The sequence below is a fragment of the Populus euphratica genome, unplaced genomic scaffold (assembly GCF_000495115.2).
Source record: "Populus euphratica unplaced genomic scaffold, PopEup_1.0 scaffold534.1, whole genome shotgun sequence".
Classification (NCBI taxonomy): Eukaryota; Viridiplantae; Streptophyta; class Magnoliopsida; order Malpighiales; family Salicaceae; genus Populus; species Populus euphratica.
Window position 1 is genome coordinate 48,683 of NW_011500408.1, and position 24,438 is coordinate 73,120.

At 34.5% G+C, this 24,438-nt stretch overlaps 4 protein-coding genes across 4 annotated transcripts; 1 reads left to right on the forward strand and 3 right to left on the reverse strand.

Moving 5' to 3' along the window:
- Positions 1–532: 532 nt before the first annotated feature.
- LOC105114480 (linoleate 9S-lipoxygenase-like) lies at positions 533–7,667 on the forward strand. Its single transcript, XM_011011030.1, has 9 exons — positions 533–865; positions 1,477–1,754; positions 1,841–2,081; positions 2,217–2,582; positions 2,686–2,771; positions 3,108–3,194; positions 5,215–5,513; positions 5,793–6,056; positions 6,529–7,667. The coding sequence occupies exons 1-9, from the start codon at positions 679–681 to the stop codon at positions 7,301–7,303; spliced, it is 2,583 nt and encodes an 860-aa protein (XP_011009332.1). The 5' UTR covers positions 533–678; the 3' UTR covers positions 7,304–7,667.
- On the reverse strand, positions 7,588–10,393 carry LOC105114479 (FAD-dependent oxidoreductase family protein). The gene is given in 8 exon segments (XM_011011029.1): positions 7,588–7,968; positions 8,236–8,324; positions 8,445–8,603; positions 8,895–9,084; positions 9,278–9,440; positions 9,535–9,605; positions 9,682–9,929; positions 9,932–10,393. Coding segments are annotated over 8 exon segments (1,353 nt in total). The 5' UTR covers positions 10,269–10,393; the 3' UTR covers positions 7,588–7,872.
- Positions 10,394–11,000: 607 nt separating this feature from the next.
- Positions 11,001–14,633, reverse strand: LOC105114478 (Polynucleotidyl transferase, ribonuclease H-like superfamily protein). Its single transcript, XM_011011028.1, has 8 exons — positions 14,037–14,633; positions 13,819–13,949; positions 13,216–13,419; positions 13,020–13,132; positions 12,757–12,873; positions 12,564–12,678; positions 12,252–12,467; positions 11,001–12,011 (listed from the first exon to the last, which is right to left on the reverse strand). Exons 1-8 carry the CDS (start codon positions 14,372–14,374, stop codon positions 11,365–11,367), a joined length of 1,881 nt encoding a protein of 626 aa, XP_011009330.1. The 5' UTR covers positions 14,375–14,633; the 3' UTR covers positions 11,001–11,364.
- A 1,060-nt stretch (positions 14,634–15,693) lies between these two features.
- Positions 15,694–20,472, reverse strand: SCPL21 (serine carboxypeptidase-like 21). The gene is made up of 14 exons (XM_011011027.1): positions 20,244–20,472; positions 19,867–20,012; positions 19,367–19,443; positions 19,145–19,267; positions 18,943–19,045; positions 18,837–18,874; positions 18,658–18,759; positions 18,382–18,462; positions 18,051–18,293; positions 17,046–17,111; positions 16,847–16,968; positions 16,405–16,518; positions 16,137–16,182; positions 15,694–16,055 (listed from the first exon to the last, which is right to left on the reverse strand). The coding sequence occupies exons 1-14, from the start codon at positions 20,384–20,386 to the stop codon at positions 15,972–15,974; spliced, it is 1,488 nt and encodes a 495-aa protein (XP_011009329.1). The 5' UTR covers positions 20,387–20,472; the 3' UTR covers positions 15,694–15,971.
- Positions 20,473–24,438: the final 3,966 nt, after the last annotated feature.

Genomic DNA, 24,438 nt, shown 5'->3' on the forward strand with positions numbered 1-24,438 from the left:
TGTAAACGTTATTCATAATCAAAAGAAAATGCATACGACAAGATTTTCCTACAAATCCACTTCTTGTCATCATACTTTGTCACAACCGTGACTGAACTAAACATTCATGTTGTAATAAGTTGCTAATCATCATCTTCAATGCCCAGCAAGAAAAGCTAGACATGGAAAGGAGAATAAACGATTTATCATCGTGACAACATCCCCTGATTAGAAGTTAATGCGCTAGAGAAGTTATAAAAGGACAACGAATTTGCGGCGGTCTCATCGGAATCCCATTTGCATTACAGAACCAGAGACCTCCAACTTGAACACTGTCTCAGCATGCTGTCAATGGTGGAATGCCTTCAAACACAAATAAAACTTCCCCTTGAGTTGAATTACAGTAGCAAGTGAAGCATGTGATGGGAAAACCAAAAGTGCTAAAGTAAACCTGAAAGGCAAGCAATGGATCAGATGCATAGCTAATGACTGAAGCTAGGAACATTTTGTTTCCTTCCACGTTATGCAAACACCAAGTTATAGACACCTTCGCACACCAGCATTCGTTGCAGCACCAATCAGATGTGTAATTAATAATACATGGTAGGCAGAAATTCATCAGGGTTCATTTAAGATGCTATAGCAGAAATACAGGTTGAGCGACCCCCACCAGGAAGAAAAAACAACAAAAATATAGGCATGGGGATGATCCCCAGAGCACAAGGCAGCATGAAGGAGCGAGTGCAAGCTGTCCAAAGCGTACTTCAAAATCATCATATCAACTATAAAATTATAAAGGGAAATATTGTTATTCAAAATCATGGGCAATCAGGACCAGGAAAATCAGCATCTGTACAGATTTATAGCAGCACTACAGTCGATCCAAGTAAGTATTCGAGTTATATCCAGTTTTATTTAAAATGAATAGGTTTTGCTCTTCCTGCTTTCAGTCATAAAACTAAAAGAACAGAAATTTATCGTTAACAGTCAGCTGAGAAACAAGTGAACTACCCAACTTACATAGCCCTGGCCCCTGATTATTGTTCTAATAAAGTATTCTCCTCACTGTATAAACATTTTAGGCCGAAATCTTCAGTCCAGTGTTATTTATGTAACAACTTCCTTTTCGGCTATGCAAAAAACAACCTAACGCAAAATAGTTCTAGAGAAACACCAAGAAATTGCTTCTTTTTTTTCCTTGGAATATGTATTTCCACAGAAGTTAATTACAACATTATAGCTATTTCTGACTTATTATTGCCATGCATTTGATACAATTTATATCAATTTCCCTTTGTGTGTCTTGGATGTAAGTTAGGAATAACTTGGGTTCTCAAAAACTAGATGAGACCAGCTGACTGGACCTTAAAAATTAGGATAATAATCCATGATGGTGCGACGTCAGCTGATTATAAGAAACAAAAGTTTGATAATGGTAAGTCTGTCTGCATAACATCAAGCTCCTTGTGATCTTCTACTTCATGCTGCATCTACTAGGCACAGGCAAAGGAAAGTTGAGTCCAAAAGCCTACCTCAAGCATGGAAAGAGCGAGGGACATGATGGCACAAAAACAAGAGTGTACAAAATAAAAATACATGTCGAGCCAGGCTTTGGGATTCCAGGAGCTTTTCTTATGAAAAATCAACATAAGCATAAATTCTTCCTTGAATCTGTAACTCTTGAAATTCCAGACAATCAGATCTACTTTGACTGCAGATCTTGGGTGTATCCATTCCAAAAGACAAAATCAGAGCGCCTATTCTTCTCAAACAATGTAAGTTAGAAGCCAAACTTTTATCAATATATATATATATATATATATATAATAAATCACAATCAAACTCATACCTAATGTTGCAGAGTTATCTTCCAAATCATACGCCTGGTGCTCTAGTGGAGTTGAGAAAGCAGGAACTTGCTAGCCTGAGAGGGGATGGAAAACAAGTGAGGAAGGAATGGGATCGAATCTATGACTATGATTATTACAACGATCTTTGTAATCCAGATAAAGGTCAGGAACACATTAGACCAGTCCTGGGTGGTTCTGAATTACATCCATACCCCCGTAGAGTGAGCACAGGTCAAACTCCCAGCAGCACAGGTATCCCAAATTTCTCTCCCATGTGGTTCAGATGATCTGCCATGGTTCCTTTTCCTATAAAATTCCCTCATAGGCTTTTCCACTGTTAATACATGATTTTCTTTTTGTTTGCTACTTGTGATCACTTACATGTAGAACCTTCAACCGAAAGCCGGACAGAAACAATCAACTTGGATATATATGTTCCTCCAGATGAGCGCTTGAGTCCCAAGAAACTATCAGAGTTCATATCAAATTCAATCCAGGCTACTGCGCATTTCATTATCACAGAGGCAGATTCATTATTCAAACAAGATTCCAGTAGTTTTGAGTCGTTTGACGAGATACATGATATGTTTTCTAGCAAGAGAAGTAAAGCAGTAGAGGGAAAGGCCAAAGACAAATTGAAGGGAAAGGTCAAAGAAAAATTGAAGAAATTAGTTCCAAATGTCCTTCTCAAAGAAATTACTTATGCAGGCAAAGAAGACCTCGTGAAATTCCCATTACCTCAAATTATAAGAGGTAATTCCTCTAGCAATCTGCTCTTATAATTCATAGATCCTAAAGGATTGCGTTCTATTAAATTGTCTCAGCATTATGGGTCTATTTTAAATGTATTTTTCAGAGAATGAATTAGCCTGGGGAAACGATGAGGAATTTGGACGTCAAATGCTTGCAGGAACTAATCCAGCAAGGATACAAAGTTTGCAGGTTTCTCTAACCTTATGAACTGCGTTGGATCTATCATCAGCTTAAAGCCTAAACCTGCACCATTCTATCCCACTCTCCGTTAATCAAGAAATTTGCTTAATATGTTCAAAAAGCATGAACTACATACAACAGATAAACATAACAAAGATCATGTTCCCTATACCAGTCTTAACACCTGGCAAGACTCATTATTTTCATGTTGATTTCAAACCCACAGTAGAGTTCTTATAAATTGCCCTTCACAGTTCAACACTGTAGTAACAGGTCACCTTGATACTGAGTCATGATTTAGTCATAAGCACCCATTAAATGTTCTAATTTGACTATACTTCACAGGAATTCCCACCAAAAGGCAGAAATGGAGTGAGTACAATAGAGGCATCACACATAGAGCACAACCTTGATGGGTTGACACTTCGCCAGGTAACCATCCACATCCTTCTCCACTCAGTAAACCTCTCCTTTTTCCTTTTCTCTCTCTTTCCCCCCTTGTCTCCTAGGAGATTGATGATGCACAACAAGAGTAATCACAGGACATGAAATTCGTTTCATAAATGAAACTAGGATAGAGGTTAATGTTAAATTAGAATGGTGAACACCTGTAGAGTTCAAAAAATTATAAACTATGCAGGGAAATAATAGAATACACTAAATGTAAGGTTCAGATATCTAGGAATAGCGACAGAGGTTTAACAAAACTCATAAGCCAGGAAGTAACTTCTTCACGCACCCATAAATACTTAAAACCATTTATGTCCCACGTCCAAGATTTATTATGAGACTAGAGGGATGTTAAATTATGAACTAGAAGCAACTACTATAAAATTAAGGAGCACTGGCGAAGCATTGTGAGATCATGAAATTAGTTAAAATGCATATAAACTAGTCCAAAAATCCACAATAATAAAAAAAAATTCATACATCTAATCACCACAAGTTTAGAATTAAAAGAATTTTGAGATTGATTTATTAAATATATCATCAATCTACCCTAAGATATATAAATACCAGTAAACACTATACATTGGGTGTCATAACAGCAGGAACATCTCTTTTGGCGAAAGATCTAGGGTAATATTATTCACAAAACCACCTAAACATTCATTTGACATCATTATCTAACACAAATAATAAGATTCAACCAGTACAACTTTCTTTTACTCAAAACCACATGTACTAAATGTTACAACTAACAGTACTCACACAAAGTTTTTTTTTCTAGAAGACAGAGCTTGAATTATAATTAATTATTTCACTTCATTGATCTCCCCCCTGGATTGATAAATTGATTTGAAATGTTAAATACTCAAAGCTATATTTCTTTGTTTGCAACATTACTAGTAATTTGTTTGTTATTTTATTTTAAAAATTTTTAATTTTTAATTTTAAATTAATATATTTTAAATATTTTCAAATCATTGTTGATTTTAAAAATAATTATAATCACACTCCCAAACATATTAATAAAATAAACAAAAAATAAATAAAGAAAAAAAAAAAAGACTCAGCAGTTGGTTTACAAAGTGGAGCCTCAATTATAAAACATACTCCCCCATCAAGCTTGGGTTTCAAAGTATTTTCTCTAGCCTTTGCAAGCCTCAAATCTTTTTGAAATCATGATTTATTATTAGAAAGCAGCCTTAAGGTAAATAGCATTATGGCAAAACTGAGGGTTGAAATTCTGTCCTACAAGTGCTTTATGGTGAGTTAGGTCTTGGAAATTTGGGGTTTTAAAGCTTGGATAGAAGGATTTATGGTTTGTAATTGAGTTGGAGCCCTGAAAGGGAACCTAGAAGGGCTACTACTGCATTGTAAAAGTAGGGTTTCAAGGAAGCACACCTAGTGGAAGGAAAACCTAAGCATCACACCAGGACATAACTGCTGGAATTGCTCACCTAACATAAATTGCTCACACAAATAGCCAAACTGCTGAAAAATTCATTCATAAATTCTTGTTCTGAAAATAAAGCATTGCAAGCATGGGTATAGAAAACTCAACACACTCCTGAAGCTTTATGGAGGTGGATCTCTAAAAAATATTAAAAAAAGAAATCTAGTAGTGTCCAGCAATTCTAGAAATTACAAATAATACCTTGAATGAAGAATCCAATAAAACAGATGAAAAACTATTGTTCCTGTCGCTTGCATCAGAGTCAGAGCAATAATCACTAACAAGGGTATAGGATATGTGTTTAATTCATAAGAACACCCTTGAAGGATATAATATAGTTTGTTCCAGAAATGCCATACAAACTACTTCAGTTCTAGGAAGTCAGAAGTTTTTCATAATATACAGCAAGTACTCTTATTGGAGCACTGCGTATATCACTTACCTAAGTTGGAAAACCCTGTATATATTTCTGATTATCCTTCTCAAGGAGTTCAATGCAGAATGCAAGAGGTCTTCTGTAGCTATTCACTTCTTTCTAAATATAAATCACAGGCAATGGATGAATGGAGGATATTCATCTTGGATCACCATGACTATCTCATGCCGTATTTAAGCAAAATTAACACAAATGGTGTTTGTGCTTATGCATCAAGAACACTATTTTTCTTAAGAACTGATGCTACATTAAAGCCATTAGCAATAGAATTGAGCCTGCCTGGCTCCAGTGAGGACACAGAAGTCAGCTGGGTGTTTCTCCCAGCAAATCAAGGAACTGAAGCAGCACTATGGCAGCTTGCTAAAGCTCATGTTGCAGTTAATGACTCAGCACACCACCAACTAATCAGCCATTGGTGAGTTGAGAAACCTCGCCAATCTCAATCCTGGATTTTCCATTATTTGTGGAGTCTTACCCAAAACAAAAATATTTTCTCAGAGGTCAACAGCTAATCATTATATAGGCCATCTAATGACAGTTTCTTTCTTTCTTTCTTTCTTTTCGGGAATTTTTGACTGAAATTTCTAAATGCATTCTTAAATCAATACTGGTAGTTCATAGAAAAAAGAAATGTCTTCCTATTCGCAACAGAATACCAAATGCTTTTGTTCCCTCTGATATGTGCATTTTCCAGGTTACACACTCATGCAGTAGTTGAGCCATTCATCATTGCAACTAGAAGGCAGTTGAGTGTCATGCACCCAATCAACTGGCTACTACGTCCTCATTTCAAGGACACCATGCACATAAACGCATTGGCTCGGAGAATCCTCATAAGCTCTAGAGGAATCCTTGAGAAAACACTCTTTTCTGGTGAAATATCCATGGAATTGTCTTCTGAACTCTATAAAGAATGGAGATTTGATGAACAAGCTCTTCCTGCTGATCTTGTCAAAAGGTAATTCATTCTAACAAATAGCCCCCCCCCCCCCCCCCCCCCCCGTTTTTTTTTTTTTTTTAATTAAGCACACGACAGGATGCATGAGGTGGCAGGCAACCTCTAGCGTGCTGTTCCCATAATTCATTCACCATTGAGGGGAGGGGATGGGAGGGATTTCAAAAGGGGAAAAAATCCATAATGTCAACATTTAAGTTGAGATCATACGATTATTTTCATGATCTGTAGATAGTTAATATAATAAACAAGAGAAAAGGAAACAATGAACATAAATATAATAAAATCTGTCAGGGATATGCTGAATATTTGCCATGCATTCTAGAGTATGTGCAAAATGAAATTCTGAGCCTATAAAACCAAAGTGAGCATAGTAGAAAACAAACACCTAGAAGCAACCTCAAAAATTCAGAAAACATGAATTCTTACTCCAGCATTTAGTTCTAATGTTGTCTTATAACAAATGCTATTTCAGAGGATTGGCCCTGGAAGACACAGACAATCCAAATAATCCCACTGGGGTACAGCTCCTCTTCGATGATTATCCCTATGGTGCAGATGGACTTGACATTTGGCATGCCATCAAGACATGGGTCACAGACTTCTGCTCACTTTTCTACAAAGAAGATTCTTCTGTCGAGTCTGATGCAGAAATTCAAGCATGGTGGTCTGAGATCCAGAATGTGGGCCATGGTGATAAGCGCAACGAGACATGGTGGTACAAAATGACAACTCTCTTAGACCTAACAGAGGCTCTAACAACACTCATATGGATTACATCAGGCCTTCACGCTTCCGTCAACTTTGGGCAATATGCATATGCTGGCTGCCCTTTAAATCGTCCCATGCTTTGTCGAAAATTTATTCCAAATGAAGGGACACAAGAATTTGCCGAGTTCTTAAGAGATCCAGACAAATATTATCTTAACATGCTGCCCAGCAGATTTGAGATGAGCCTTGGTATAGCATTAATAGAGGTTCTCTCGAGGCACACATCTGATGAAGAATACTTAGGTCAGAGGCCGCTGTTAGAGTGCACTGACAGTGGAGTTCAGCAAAAATTCAAGAAGTTCAATGAACATCTCCAAGAGATAGAGAAGAAAATTATTCAGAGGAACAAAGATCCCAAGGATAAGAACAGGAGCGGCCCTGCCAAGATCCCATACAAACTTCTCTACCCAGATACATCGAATGTTGGATCCAAATGGGGCATCACAGGAATGGGGATCCCTAACAGCATATCAATATAGCACGACTTCATTATACTGCAAACTGTTGTCCAGTGATGACTATACGGTCACTATAGAAGTGTTCCTCCAAAATATATACTTGTCCAAAGCATGTTAAGCTCCACCATTTTCCTGCTCTCATCCTGATAGTGATTGCATTACTGAAACATGTTCTCTGTTTCTTATGAGTCAAAGGGGAGAAAATATCAAAGGTTCAATTTAATAGTATTCATCCAAGGCAATATGCTGCCAATGGACTTTGTCTCACCTCGACAATCATCGAAAAGTGGAGAACGCTAGCGCCAGAGAGTCAAATGGGACTATAACATTTGTCTTAGATGTGCACGCAAGATTAACAGTAAAATGATGAAAGACAGACAAAGGAGAGAAAAAAGAACCAGAAGATAAAACTAATGGTTCAGTTTAAAGGCATACAAAATACGAAAGGCATACAAAATATGTCAGCAGCTACCAAAATTCAGCACTATTCCCGGTGACCTTGAGATGTCCCAGAAAACCAGCAGACCATTAAATACCGGCCAATCATACAACCATTCCATCTTCCATCTTGTAAAAAACACGGGTATTTATTAGCAACATCGACCTTGAAGTGCAAATGCTGCCAAATCAACAATTCCAGGATTGCCCAACACCATATCAGCAACCATTTCAGCAGTACCCAAAGCCTCCAAATGGAAGAAAAAAAAATGATGAGCGATTCTTTTGTTCAGCAGAGATTTATCAGTGGTCAAAAGGATAAAAAATAACTGCAAAGCTAATTTCCAAATACAGGCAGGGAACATAAGCCGTCACTAATCAAGTTTAGTTTAAAACTAGAACAATATAGTCAAACTTGAAAGCCTGAATTTATTTTTAGAAGGGGAAAAAAAGAATAAGAAAGGAAAAACACCTAACCACTTTTCTTCAGTGGAAAAGGGGGATACAGATATTACCATAGAAAGTCCTCCACCTTCATGCCCAGTTGCGATGATCACGTTCATCAAACCAGGCACAGGCCCAATCACTGGCTTCCCATCAGGCACTAGAACAGTAGAACACATTTCATAAGTACAAGGTGATGACTTAAAGTACAAATTTAAAATTTTCAAGTCTTCGAAAGAAATTTTTTCCTCTATGCATGTCGTGAAGTACATGGACTTACTATAAGGGCGCAATCCTATTCTCACTTTTCTATCCAAAGTGAAATCTTCAAGGGGCAGCTCTTTTAGTTTGGGAAAGAACTCTCCAGCCCTCTTCCATATATGATTAATAATGGACTCATCCACTTTAGTGCTATACCCGGTAAACTGACGGCTGCTCCCTGAAAAGTTGAATAGCAGATGATGGCCACAAAAGCATTCATTGAACAACAGTATCTTATTTGAAGTAACATAATTACGAAGAAAACAATATGCTAGGCAGAGCGGAAGACATGACATAAATATCCAAGATTTACCAGAAAGCCACTCTCATTTCCTGGTCACCAAATACAATTACTCATGCAAACAATTTAGTATTAAGTCTCATGAGGTTGCAATTCACCCAAGCTATTGTATGCAAGTTAAGATCGATGATATTAGATATCATGGAACTAAAAGTACAAAATTTTTACCAAGAACAAGGTTTCCCATTGTGTCCATGGTGGCCGTCATTGAGACAGACAAGGTTTGCCCTTCCTCTACTTTTACTGAATGTGAACTTTTGCGATCTAAAGCATCATGTAGATGATCAACATAACCCATCTCCATCAGGCCATGGTCCAATCTAAAGGAACTAAAGTTCTCAAGGACAACCAAGTGACCCTGTTAAAAAGATTAAATGCATAACAGGCCTTATATATACAACAAGTGCAAGATACAAAATGGAATCACCCAATAAAGGTCATGTTTAATAAAAAAAGAAGAAAAAAAAAAGAAAGAAAATGGTAATCCCAAGCCATTTTATATAATGCAAAATAAGAATAAAAATCTTGGGTTATATGATCCTAGTTCCAACCTTCCGAGGCTTAACAGGGACATTCAACAAAAAATCTGAATCCCTAAACAAGTCATGTACCAAAGAACCGCTCCAACAACCAGCTGCCACTATAACAGCCTTCTTACTGTACAATGTATTCTTCAAAGTCCGAACACCTTCAACCTCACTACTGCTATCAGATCTGTACACGTTAGAATTGTAGTAATCTCAGAGCTTATTACCCCTTGAAACCACAAAGAATTCACAGCCAGTTACAGAGATGTGTGAGAATAAACCTCAACAAACTTGTCACTGGATCATGAAAGAACTCCGCATATCTCCCTTTTGTAGAAAAATGCCTATTAGCCTACATACACATGAACCACACAGGCATGAATTGAAAACAATGCTGACTAATTGAGACAAGAGAAAAATTAATAAACCTTTTGAATGAATGCAACAGCACGTTGAGCGTCCAACTGACAATCATCGGGTAGAAACGCAGCCCCACCATCTTTACCGACCTCAAGCTCAGGTTCCTTTAATCGCAAAGCATCACTTGTTAAGTACTCTGCTCTCAATCCAGCTTCAGATAATCTCTTCACAAGTATCCCTGCCCTGTAACCGTCACAAAGTAAAACAAAAACAATATTCAGAAAAAAATAAACAAAACGAAAGATAATAATCAGAATTTGTTCCTAAGAATACCAGCGCCAGTAGCACCAGAGCAAGGTACGTCCTTATCAACAACAGCAACGGAAAGGTCCGACCCGATGAGGAACTGCCGGGCAATAGTTAACCCGATGATTCCAGCACCAATAATTACAACATCGAACGTGTGAGTAGAAGAAGAAGTGATTACAGGTTGAGTTCGAAAGGTTTTTGGTAGAGAAAGCGTTTTCCCGTTCGCGGTCAACGAGGAGCCAAAGAAGGTTGTTTTGAAGGTGACGAGAGGGAAATGATTCCTTGGAAGCGAAACGACGTCGTGGTTGAGTGGTGGTGACTGTATGTGTAGCGTAACGGAAGCCATTTTTGGCTTTGATTTGCGATTGGAAGTTGAAACAGAACGGTTACCTCGACCAGGAAAACGAAAAGGAGACGGTGTTGCCTGTTACGACCGTACTTAATCCTGTAATTCATTAATTTTTTTATGAATTCAACTTGGAAGTTTAATAATATTAAAAAATAAAATTAATTTACTTTAAAAATATTTTTAAAAAAAAATTAAGTTTAATAAAAATAAAAAAATAATATAATTAATTTTCAAAATAACTAAATAATTTCATTAAAAAATAACAAAACACTGGATAGCAGTAAAAAAATTTATAAAAAATAAAAAATAAAAACACTTATATATTAATTTTTTAAATTTATAATTAATTAAATTTCAAATTTGGATTTAACTAATACGATAAACACCTGACTAATCATATGTTAAAAAATAAAATAATAAAAATAATCTTATAGAGTAAAAAAAATATAATAATAAAAAAATTAAATTTAACAAGAATAAAATTAAAAAGATGAAATTATAAAAATTATTTAAAATAAAACAAATAATAATTATGTTATGCAAGAAAAATGCAAAAATAAAAATAAACTAAAAAATAATTTAACCCCATTTTTTCTTATAATAATTAATAGATCCCGAAAACAACCTCTCTCTCTCTCTCTCTCTCCGCGCTCAACTTCCCATCAAATCTTCTTGCTTTTCAAGTGCACATTAAACCTCCAAGCTATTAAAAGAAAAACATTGACTACAGACGAAACTGGCAATATTAATGATGTAAGTACAGAATTTATAGGCTTGGGATGCAATTCAAAACGGGTATATAGGTTTCTAAAGAGAGGGAGGGAGAGGATCTATTACAAAATCACCAAAATACAATATGGGAAACTCATTATACAGACCGGGAACAGAACTGCAAATGCATATATATCGAATCAAATTGGCTTGAAGCCTACGATGGGGGAAAACTCACTTCTAACCAGAAACCAGAGAGAAGTGTCATATCGCTGCCAAGCTAGATTCGTCTTCGATAAAAAGGTAAAGTTCTATGCTTCGACCTTGTTATGAATAAAAACTGGCTACGCGGGTCTCGAACTCAATTAATAGAATCTTAGCATCAGAGATCATCCAGGTTAATTATCCATTCATTGCACCTATCTGAACACTTCGTTTTAGAATCAGCTTCGGAAGCACAGTCAGAGTTAGCCAAGGCTCTGTCCAAGGAATCTGCTAAACTTGACTCCCAGAAACCTAACCTACAAGCTCTATTGTAAGTCTCATACCCTGCAGCTCTTAGACCTTCCGAAACCATCTCCCTCAAAGGTCCGCACATGTCTGAGCACTTATTCATGGTGTTCAGAAAAGTTTCTGACAACCCATGTTGCCAGAAAATCACAATGGCGCAGCTAGTATCTACCAATCGCACATCAAATTCCTTGGAGAAAGCTTCATGAGACTCTTGGAGCAGGCTCTTTAGTACCCCAGCTGTCACCCTATCCCCAAATCCCCACAAGAAAACTAAATCCTCACAGCTCACAGTTCTTGTGTTGTTAGTCCATATTTTGATTTCTCCATCTATTGGTTCTTCAGATGCAGTACAGAATGGTCTGAAAATATTTGCGTAAGCTTCAAGGGCTGAAGCCCGTTTTTCTTTATCTGATTTGACATCAGCAGGATCGATTTTGAGTATACTGCATAGCCTAGCAAACAATTCACAAATCTTCACAACATTTTGCCCAAGAATAGTGTCTTCATTTTCCATAGCTGAAAAGATCAAATATGGTGTACATCAATCAAGTATGTCAAGCGGTATAACTTCATAATTTGCCAAAAGAAATTTCAATTGCCTACGTCATAATGTTTGGAGACAAGGCAAGAAAATAGAACCTACAAGTTATAAATAAGCAATTCATAAATAGACTTCCGTAACACAGATTTCCATGAATCCCCTATCATATAACATATGTCAGCCTGTTCATGAAAAAACCAGAGGGAGTAACTGACCTTGGCATGGAATTTCCATATCAATAGGTGTAAAGAACCGATTCTTTAATTGAGAAATAGCTGAAGGTATACTAGTAACTTTTCTCAGAGGATTGATCTCTTTCATCAGATGGTTGACATCAATTACCAGGGGGAAAGCCAAACGCAAGGAACACATAAACTCATCCACTGTAGGAGGCAGGGGAGCTATGAATTTTGAATGAATCAATGTTAAATCTGCATGTAGCAGTATCGAACCATGACATTAACTACCACAAAAAAACAGATACTTTATTTTCAGATAAACAGAAACTTGAGTTCATAGATATACACCATTAAGGGAACCATGTGAGACAACAGGCTTCTGAGAAGCAGATATCAAGTCGATCACCTCTCGAAAGCCACGGACCTTTTTCTTTAGTTCCTGTTCATCATTTTGAAGCTTTCCCTGTCAATCAAGCATCAATTAGATCATTAAGTGTAGCTTGACCATGTTCAACACCAAGGATTGAGATAAAGTTGCCACCTGAAGAAGATCTTTATCCTCCTTCGAACTTGTTAAAACAACACGAACTGCCTGCATTGCTCCACCCTTTGCTGGAATTATTAAAGGAACAACATCATCAGCAAATTCTTGCAACATCTGTAGCCAACAAACATAAAAATTCAAGATATTATTACCAACAAAAATTGGAAGCAAAACAAGTCTAATTCAGTAAAACCAGCAATAAGGACAAGAATCTCATGCATCACTACTAACTGGCAGTCCATACTATCCTTTCAATCTACCTCAACCACAAGTTGTGCTTGGCGTTCGCTGCAAACATCTATATTCATGCACGGTCTTGAATCATACTCTTCATTTCCTAGAACGAGTTTTCTTAGGGATCTGACCAGAGCATCTGGAAACAAAAAGGTGAACTCATAATAATTTTGTTTTCTTAAAAAAAAACAAACGAAAGGAAAGGAATGTCAATCAAACCACCTTGAATTTGGTTGCCTTCTTTCCTTGTGCTAGTTTCTTTACATGCTTTCTTCCAATTTTTAATGTGTGATTTAATCCTTTCAATGAATACAGAATCAGCAACAGAAAGGGTAGAAGTGGATTCTGTCACATTCTTTGCAAGTATTGGATTCCCCATCTGAATTTTTGCAGCAGATTCTTGTTCTCTGGACAAGTATGAGATACCTATCAAATCAGAAGAATCACACATATTTTCAAAAACAAGCTCAATACATGGAGGCAGCAGGCTCTATTCGACACTTGTCATGCTCCTAAAATGATACTGGAACACATTCACAATCTATTTCAACAGGTAAAAGAAAAACAAAACAAAATATGGATGATTCTTACTTTGATTAGGCTTAGACTTGAGAGTGGTTGTTAGTGCCAAAAATAACTATTAACTCAACCTTATTCAGTGATTTGAGTCAGAGAGCATCTTAACCTTGGCTCACTTCTATTTTCTTTAATTTAAACAATATGACATTCTAAAGGATTTAGAATATAGAAGAAAGAAATAGAATCCAAATTTGGAAATTCATAGAGTACACATATGAAGCAATGCAACTTTAAGGGAATACATACCATCATTTATGCAAGAATTAAAGTCAAAACCTTGGCGAGCCATAGATATCAAAGACGAGGTTTGACAATAAAAACTGTAAGAAGGCATTTCCATCTTTAGTTCAGGTCTTGGGAACAAGTGAAAATTATATCTGTTCCAAAAGCAATATCCAGTTTTAGTTCATCATCAATTATAGATTTTAACAGAACAAAGATTGGTTAAAGATTGTTGTACTAACGGGTAGGCAGTGACTTTAGAAGCCCTGACAGTGAAGGGGCAAACAGCGAAATGAAGAACCTGGAACCTTTCAGCGGCATACTTGGCTTTTAAGTAAGCCGTGTCGGCGGTGTCAAAAGGGGAGACGCGTTGCCAAGGGGCGGAGAAGAAGCCGGTGTTTTGCAAGGACACGGCCACAAAATCGGAATTGGAGACATGGGATTTTATGTCCTCAAGAGTGTCAGCGAAGTTTGATTTCGTGACTTGCTTTATGCTCCATTGCTGTTGAGGTTTATGGTGGGTTCTAGTCACGCTGGTGCTTAACAGGCGCCTTCGCAGCAGCGGGGAGACGGCAACCATTTTTATTTTTCCTTTTATCCGGCGAACCAAGAGAACTTGGGAGCAGAGAGAGCAAGTAGATCAAGATGTGGGCTAATTGCTTATTTTTGATGAAGTCGAATATCCATGGCCCAATGTTTTCATGGGCTATTCTTCACCAGACCGTGAAAGATTGCAAGACTCTCTCTTTTTATGTTATAGACAATAGAGGTGCCCCCTGGTGCTGGTTCGTTGGGGATCAGCACAGGTTGGATCCTCGTAGTGCTAGTAATTTTTTATGTCCATGGTTTTTAAAATTTTATTTGAAGATATATTGAAATAATTATTTAAAAAAATATTTTTGATATTAATATATTAAAATGATATGAAAATATTAAAAAACTTTAAAATATTTTTAAAACACAAAAATAAATTACTTTGATAGATTATCTTCAACAATATATATTGAGTGACTTTTTGTGTTGAAAAAAATAATTATTCAAGATATGGTATTTCAATGCTATCAATGATGATGTCATTGGTTATGAAGGGATCAAAGAGGAGAGAGGTGATTATTTTCGATTCAATATAACTTTTACATATAAAAATTATTAAATTAAAATTTTATAAAATACAAAAAATAAAACCGAAATCAATTCCAAGTAATTGGTTTCATTTCAGTTATTTTATATTAAAAACTAAAACCTAACTAATTGATTTTAATTCTCTTCGGTTAGATTTAATTATTTTATATTAAAAATAAAAAATTATATTATTTTTTTGGGGTTTGTTTTGTTTTTTACTTTTTAATGTACTTGGTTCGGTTTGATTTGGTTTTTCAATTTAATTTTTTTAATTCAATTTTTTTATTTTTTTTATTTGATTTGTTTTATTTTTAACTAAATTGATTCTATCCAATTAAACTTTTTTATTTTTAAACTCATAAAACATATACCGAACCAAATATTTTTTTGAATAATAATAATTAATTTTTTTAATTATTATTTTTTTATTTTTCAAATTAATCAATTTTTTAATGGTTTAGTTTTTTTTTTAATTATTATTTTTATATTTTTTCAATTTAATTAATTTTTTAATTGTTTTACTCACCACTAAAAAAAGTGGTGCCCACCACCTCGTGATGGTTGAAAATATTTTTACCCATCCCCCCTATTATTGGTGCCCTTTGCTTTTAAAACTCTTTGATTTTTAATCTCTAAACATGAAAACTTTAAACATTTTTTATTTACCTCTACCTTCCCAAGCGAAACAAAGTTTTTGATTCGTCCCTGTCGTCAATCACTCAAGAGTTTATTTCATGTGCTAAATGTTAAAAAGCAATCATAGAGCATCATGAGTTACGCATGGAGGGAAAACCTCTTTTTAGTCAGAAAGTTATTGGATTAAGACTCGACAGAGGGCAGGATTTGGCCACGGCTTGTGGAAACTGGTCCAAGCATAAGCTTACAAATGTAGTGATGAATCTGCAATAAGATTGGTGCTTGAAGAAGCAAAGTATTATGAGATACATTCACTTGTAGCGTAGCATAAAAGTAGTTGCTTAACAAGGAAGTTGTTTTCTGCAGGATGGATTTATTCATTTCTCTGCGTGCGATGAAGTCCGGTGATCAACAATGTCTCAGATAGGTTTCCCTGCCAGAAAACGGCTGTAGAAATCTAATGCCTCTCGTGGTTTGTATTCTGGGACAGTATGTCCAGCCCCCTGCACCAAGATGATAATCAAATTAGGGCAAGGATGGTGAACAACTCAAGTCACTGAATCAAATAGTAAGCTGCGACCTACCTTCATGGTTAGGAAAGTTAAGTTGTTTGCATACCCTTGTGTATAACTGCAACAAAAATGACACCCAGAAGGTGTTTATTTGTTACTCGATAAAAATAGCGTGGAAACTAGAAGGTCATAAAGAGAACGTTCTTTCGTTTTCCCTCTAAGCTTTTGTCCTAATGTTTTGAACTTACGATTTCATCACTGAAAAATTAGTCTCATCAATTGGAATTCGAAAGCAAGAAAAGGTTTGTCCTTTCCAAAAGAAGAAGAGCAAATAAAGTACCCGGCAACTTGTCCATTGGAAGTCCATGGCCTCCATTCATCAACTATATCATATCCCATTGATCTCGTCCATGCTTCACTCCCGGTGTATGGAACACACATATCATGATCCCCGCTACAAGTAAAGCAAAGCTATACCAGTTACTATCATCCACATAATTCAAGGAATAAACAGTGCAAGAAAAAGTTGTGAGGATCTCATCTGATCCATGACGTTGAAGAGCAGAGAACTACAATTACACAGATGGAACCAATAAAAACCAAGCACTGAACAAGAACGTTCAAAGTTATATGTATCTCCATTGTTCTTTACACAGGCGGAAAACAGTAAAAATAAATCTTACAACAATTTAAACCCCTTTCCTTTCTTTTCCTGTCTTCTCTAAGTCACTTGTCTCACCGAAACTAATAAGATTAAGAACACAAGTTTGAAGATCATGTACCTGAATATGAGGGCACGAAATCCCTTCAAAGTAAGGTTCCTGTGGTACTTAATCATGCTACCAGCATCATGATGAAAACGGATTCTATCTGTGCACAACTCCCAAGTACCAGATACACTTTCCTGTTTTACATAAGGTTCATAAAATACGTTAACTGCTTTCAAAATATAGCGTGACTGACAAAATTGAGCAAACTTACTAGTTCAGCATGGATTGCTTTCCTAACTGCTTCATTGTTCAGCCATGACGTGGCAACTTCATCATCCTAACAAAATGGCATTTCAGATGAATCCAAATTGTTAGCAAACAGAAAGGCAAATGTGAACAAAGAAAATGACACCATGCACATAGAGAAAGTATCAATTGGGTATAGCTAGCTACGACAGGTTGGCTTCAAGGAACCAAGAAAAATGAACAAAACAAATAATCTTCTTTATCCTTTTGTCTTTTGTTTAAACAGTGATGGTGGACACTGCAAAGGGGGATGTCGATAGTAGAATGAAAGCACAATAATCAAACAATAACATTCCTTAAGGTTAAAAACTAAACATGGTGAATTTTAAATAAGTTTCAAAGAAGGTACACCATAGCATAGATTTCATAAAGGTTACTCGTTTTGATTGAATGGACTATTTTCATGTAATCTGTCCAGCTTCAAGATATATAAAAAAAAAAAGAAGAAATGTTTCAGAAAACATTCTATATTTGCCATCAATGTTTATTTAAGACCAAATTATATCCGCCACAAGATTGACATTTAAACTTTTTCCCTTTGTCCCAGGGCTTCCTTCTCTTATAAAGGTTATGACTGTTTTCCTCACTGGCATGGTCGTGGCCTTTGTAATGAAAAACAAAAGGAAATAGTATCAGCTAATCTAGTTGGAAAATGGTGTCACATCTATGCAAATGTAGAACTTCTTTCAGTAGTCTCATTACTGATTCTTAAGAACTTATGACATTATTCAAGAAGCATTTCAACTTCAATCTTTTTTCCTTCTGAAAAACAATTTTTTTGCAATGTTCACCATACATTACTGGTGGAAGTTTATAAGATAAAATAGCATCAAACATTACAACAATAACATTCAGCAAATCTAGATAACAGAACAAGCCACCAGAATTCACCTTGGAGGATTTCAGAAACAAATAAGTACATTAATAGATAAAAGTCACAGGATCTACAACAAATATATATTGGACTTACAGTGCATGGAACACTCTCGCCATCCAGGAGCTGTGGCCAAGTTGGAACAATTCCAGGTCTTACAGGAGCTCTAAAAGGCCAGGCACGGCCAAACATCCTTTTTCTCACAGGCAGAGGCCTTTCGGTCTCACCTAATTGCCGAAAGCTGGATGGTAACCTGATTCTATCATCTGTAACCTCCTTTATATTTGAGCCATGATAGCATGGTTCTAGAATGTCATATATGTTTAAACCTTCAACATCCTGGGATTAGTAAAGATATCAATGCAAATGACAGAGCACTTTATGAGATTATTTTAACTTTTCAAATTATGAGAAACCCACTAAGTACCTTGTAAACTTTTTGGAGTTTGTTCTCACAAGTTTCACCGAGTGGGTTGTAGAAATTTCCAGTGCACTCCTTGGTTACCTCCTGTAGCATATCATGCAATGTCAGAAAACACGTTTTGATGAAAGAAAGAAACTCTATCTTAATATCAAAATCACAAAATATTGTCAAGGATTTTATAATGATGTGTGAGACTCCATGGTGCAGATTTCCAAGTATTTAAGGAAAGCTAGCATACGGAAACAGCATAAATCATCATAGAATGTTTATCTTACTCACCTCAAATAACTCATCTGGGATCAGGCCCATCCCATGTGCAAATGGAACAAGAGCATTGCCATCAAACTCCTCATCAGTAACTCCATTTCCCACCAAATATCCCTGTACAAAATGCAGGTTTAAGTACTTAGCAGTAATAAATTTTGAATTCAGTAAAAGAGGATTTCAAGAATCCATACCTTGAAATTGAGAATGGGCTTTACACCAGCATCAAGTCCTGAAAAAAGCAAGAATGCATTATACTCTCAAGTTCCAAAAACGCAACTCATAGATTGAAAAAAATACCTTTCACGACTTCATAAGCAAGAGTTGGCACATATATTCCAGCATAGGACTCTCCAGAAATAAAAAATGGATTAGAGAGGAATTCTGGGTATAGCTCGAACCACTGATTTCAGAATAGCAAATTACTGATATTCAGTATTTTGGAAATAAGAAAGCAGCTATAAACATGCTCAAATTATCCATTTTTCTTTCCCCTATATACCTTGAGTAGAAAGGCATGCGAATCAGAGGCAGTCCTTGTGTCACCAGTTATATAATCAGTTTCGTTCTTGGAATAAGAAAGCCCAACACCAGCAGGAGAATCTAAATATAAAACGCTGGAAACCTGAAATGCCAAAGCAATCTTATGACGTTTATTAGCACACAAAAGAAATTTAGCACACAAAAGAAATTATATCTTTTGTCAGAAGAAAATTCGGTCAACCTTGGACCAGCTGTATGGATTAAGATGCAATTTGGGCAGATCTCCCTTTGTTTCTGCTGCTTCAAAATTGAAAGGACCTGCATATACATTGAATTCATCGTTCAAAAACCGACAACTAACTCAATCCACAAAACCACAGCAACAAGACACAGTTGTTTTCAGAGTATGAATTGGTAAAAAAAAATCCAAGATAGCTAGGTGCTGAATAAGACCATCCTCTTTGTTGTTACTTCAATTCCATGAGGTCCAATAGCCAAAATGATAAAATTGATGGGTTTTGAATTCGTACTGAACTTTCACCCTGGGCCTCGCATTTTTGAAGAACTAAACTGACATTACTAAAAAGTAAAACGTGGACAATTTTTTTATGAGAAACCCCAATATCATCACGGAAGAGGCGCAAGGCTTCCTTCAATCCCTATGTTATAACCAACCCAAATCTCAATCTAAGCATAACACAGATAGATTAAAAAGGGAAATTTGATGAGATGAATATATACCATGTTCATATACAAACCCATCAAAGCTAGAGCATCCAGGTCCACCATTGAGCCAAAGAACAACTGGATCCTTTGGTGGGTTCCTTTCCGATTCAACAAAGTAGTAAAACAATCTCTTGCCTTGACTTTCATCTATGGTCACATACCTAACAAAAAAATTCCAATACAGACATTAATTCCAGTATATCAACTACACTGTGATTCAGAATTGAGAAACGATAAAAAGAACTAGCTTTGGCTTTGACAAATCTTGAACCATCAGCAATGAATTACTTACAATACATATATATGTGTGTGTGTGTGTGTGTGTGTGTGTAATTGCAACAAGAAATTCTATGCAAGTAGAGAAATGACAAGGCAAAAGGAAAATAAAATACCCAGAATAGTGTTTAGAAGGAAAAGTGCCAGAGAAGCCAGGAAGCTGAGTAACAAGAGCAGTTTCAGGGGCTGAGTGAGTGAGCAAAACAAAGCTTAAAAGCATACAAAAGATCCTATACAAGATAGGACCTAACTTAGCCATGGCTAGTTCCTTAGCTTACTATGAATAGAATGGACTGTTGGAACTGTATTTATAGATAGATGCCTACGGAAATTTACCTGCGCAACCTGTCGGAGTTTTATTCGCTTAAAAGCCAAGACAAAAGATGCCAACAGAGGATAATACTCATACTTGAAAGCGACCTCAAAAATCAAACTAATCAGTTGTTCAGTTAGTGAGCTCGTAAACCCCAACCTTAAGGCTTAAACTCCATACTCTAAAATCTAAACCCAAAATCCCTAACTTTAAAACCCAAATTCTCAAACTCAAATTTTAAATTCTAAACGCTAATCCTAAATATAAATCTCTATTCAGAAACATTTCTAATCCTAAATTCAAACCCCAAAAACACAAATAATTTTTAAAAAAAAACGCAGAATAAAAATAGGTTGGATATTATTAGGTTTGAAAAAGCACAAAAAAAAAAGATATTAAAATTTATTTACTAAGATGTGAATGTTGTATTTGTCCGTGTGTTATAATATTAACTAATATTGACAATAACACAATATTATAATATGTTGTCTTCGTTCAATTATAAACGTTGTCATGTTTGTTAACCTGTAAATGATTACTTTGCAATTATAAACAATATTTTGTTAATGATTATATATTCAATTGTAAATTTATAATTTTAAATTCTACTTATTTATCCAAAATAAATTTAAATATTTATAATATAAAATACAATATTAAAATCTCAATTTGACAAATCTAAAATAATTATAAAAATATAATAAAATACACAACATTATTATATTATCTATACATATCCTAGTCTATCTACATTTATAATGATGAGTTAATAAACTAACTTCATCAATATTATAACTTCTCAATATTTAAATCTTTTTATTTTTTAAAATAGCATCATCACAACATGATATCTCTCCAAACATCTCAAATGTAGTGCAACAAGAGTTAAACCAACAAGATGTATAATAATGAATAAGTCTATCTTTGAGCTCACAAATATAATAACGACTTCTTTATCATTATGCAACAAATTACCAACTTAATATTGAGTAAATATAGTTATTAATCTATAAATAAAATACATTAAACATCACATATTAATTGCAAAAAATATTAAATACTTACAACATTTTAAATTATTTGTGTGATGAATTTGTGTTAGGTTTGGTGTGATGATACATGTTATACCCCAATATCACTCAATATATTGATCATATGAAATAATATGCTATACCTTAATAAAAATTTCATCTCTCGATGCATCCCACTATGCTTTGTAATAGAGATGGTTAGTCATACAATTATAATCATTATGTCTATCCCAATAACTAATGACATGCAATGTGTCCTTTGTATTTGTATTAATCAGGATGCGCTATTGTCATCTGAACTATCACACCGCATGATCTAAAAAATACAACTCAACAAGATAAAAAAGATAAGTGGGGAACCATTTTTATCTATAAGTCCGTGTTTAATATAAATACACACACAGAAGGAGTAGCTAACCAATCAAATTCTTAATAAGGATTCCATATAACCTATGACATTATCAATAATGCAATTACCTATATAATTTTTTTACATATAAAAATAACTAAATTAATAGTTTTAATTACAAACTAATAATGGACATACTTGATAATGCTACTATTTATCTAACTCGCTACATAAAACAATAAAACTTGTGTTAGATTATTTTAATAATTCATATTCCTATACCACTTGATATTTAAAATAGATAAATTAATTAAATATGTTTAAAAAATTTATTTTAAATTTAAAGATATGATTATAAACAACATATTACTAGTTTTCTATTTGAAGTTATAGGTTTACTTCCAAAACATAAACAAACATACTGAGTTTAGGGTCAATATAGGAAAGCCCTACATAGAGATTTTTTTATTAGTATTTAAAAGTGTATTTTTATCAAGGTTTTTTTTTATTATTTTGCACTTGAAGTATCAATAACTTCTTAACTAGAGCATATTTTATAATAACATGTCTAATAATATAGGATACCTTTAATTTATGATAAATATTCATTTTAAATACAGGCCTATCATATAAATAAAAGGTTTGTTTGATGAGTTTAACTAATGAAATTGAGAAGATAAAGAGAGAGTTAAGCTTAAAAAAAATGCTAGTTTAGTCCAACTAGAACACTGTTCAGTCATTAGGTTATATCTAGAGTAATAAAACTTGGATTTGGGTTTGCTCTATATAGATAAAAAGCTAAAATATAGGCCTAAAATTTTTATGAGGAATACAGGATTTAAAAAGGTCATTTTTAAGTTCAAACCTTAGTAATAATAGAGAAGTCAAAATTTATCTTGCAACCTAAATATTATTCAGTGTTCAGCCCATATCTCAAGTTTTAGAAGTCAAAATGACATTAATTTTTTTTTTTGGAAAGCTAAGATAATTTTCTAAAACTTTCATGATCAAGTTTGTTCAAATTCTAATGTTAGCAATAATGTTTTATTCAGATAAGAAGACAAAGATTGTCATCAAGTCAAGATGTGGTCACCCACTCAACAATTAGTCAACAAATCAATAGTTTTCAATTTTGATCTATTAAAGGAGGCATTTGCCATGCATTTAAACATCTTGGTTTTCAAATCAAGATTATGCTCTTCATTTCTCTCTTTATATTTTTGTAATGTTTAAGTTTTATTTCATATTATATTTTTCTTAATCTCTTGTTTCTGCTTTTCATTTCGTTTACTATACTTATGTTTTTATGTTGTTTATTTATGTTTATCTTCTTTATTATGTTTAGCTAAGTTTATTATGTCAAGGTAAAAGAGTTACACTAATAGTGTAAGAATAAGTATAGTGTAAACTCAACATGGACTTTAATGTTTGATACAACATGTTTTGTATTTGTTATCTTATCCACTCTTAATACTTTAGCTTGTTAAATGGTTAATATAGATTTATGTTATATAACTATTGGTACAACAAATACTTGATACTTTTATAGCCCAGCCGTATGGTATAATCCGCACTTGTAATATGAAAGGAACTTAATTTATTATTAGCATAAGTTATAATCATGAATACCTAATAACATTTAAAAGTATTAGCATTATTCGAATAAGATAACTCATGCAATCATGCTAATAATTTATAATCTGATTGGAACCTCTTTTCTGTGTGGTTTTCAGTTGAGTAATAAAAAGAATGTATACTATACTTGTTTGAAATACTATTAGTGGATCCTCTAATTCTGATATTTGCTTTTATCATTGTTTAATCCTCACATTAATATTTCAATCTCAAAGTCTTATTTAACTTCTTGTTGTTGTTGTTGTTTATAATTTATATAGTTAACCTCCCTGTGGTTCGACCTTGATCTTGTCGAGTTATTTATTATTTAACACTTCTACACTTTGGAGAAGACATCAATATTTTGGTCGTGTCAAGTTTTTAGCATCATTGTCGCGAAGGTAAATTTTTGTATAAATTATAATATCTATTTTATTTTCTCTTTTCACTTTTCATGTATCTAACTTTGTTTCTTTTATTTTGTTTTATTCTTCCGTTTATTCTCTTCCTACATGTGCATGAGAGTTTGGTCACGTACATTAAGTGGTAGACTTTGTAAGGTATCCTCATTATTTTTAGAAAATATGGCCGAAGAAGATAACATGTCGCTTTATAATGAGAATAGTGAGAATAACTGTGTCAAAACACTTATAAACCACATGAATCCCATAAAAACAAATGTACCCTCATGTATAGTTTTCCCTCCTGATGCATCTCATTTTAATTTTAAGCTAGACATTATTCAACTTTTACCTTCTTTTTATGGCTTAGATTTAGAAAATACATACTTGTATTTAAGAGAATTTAAGGAGGTCTATAACACCTATAATAACTCAAATTATAGCATGAACACAATCAGATTAAAGCTTTTTCTTTTTTCATTAAAATTCATACCACCTATGTGGAGGCCAACTGGAGTCTCACACACACTCTCTTGTTATTTATTTATTTTTGAAAAAGCATGTGTATGTGCAAATATTTGTGATTGTGGCTCACATCTTTTC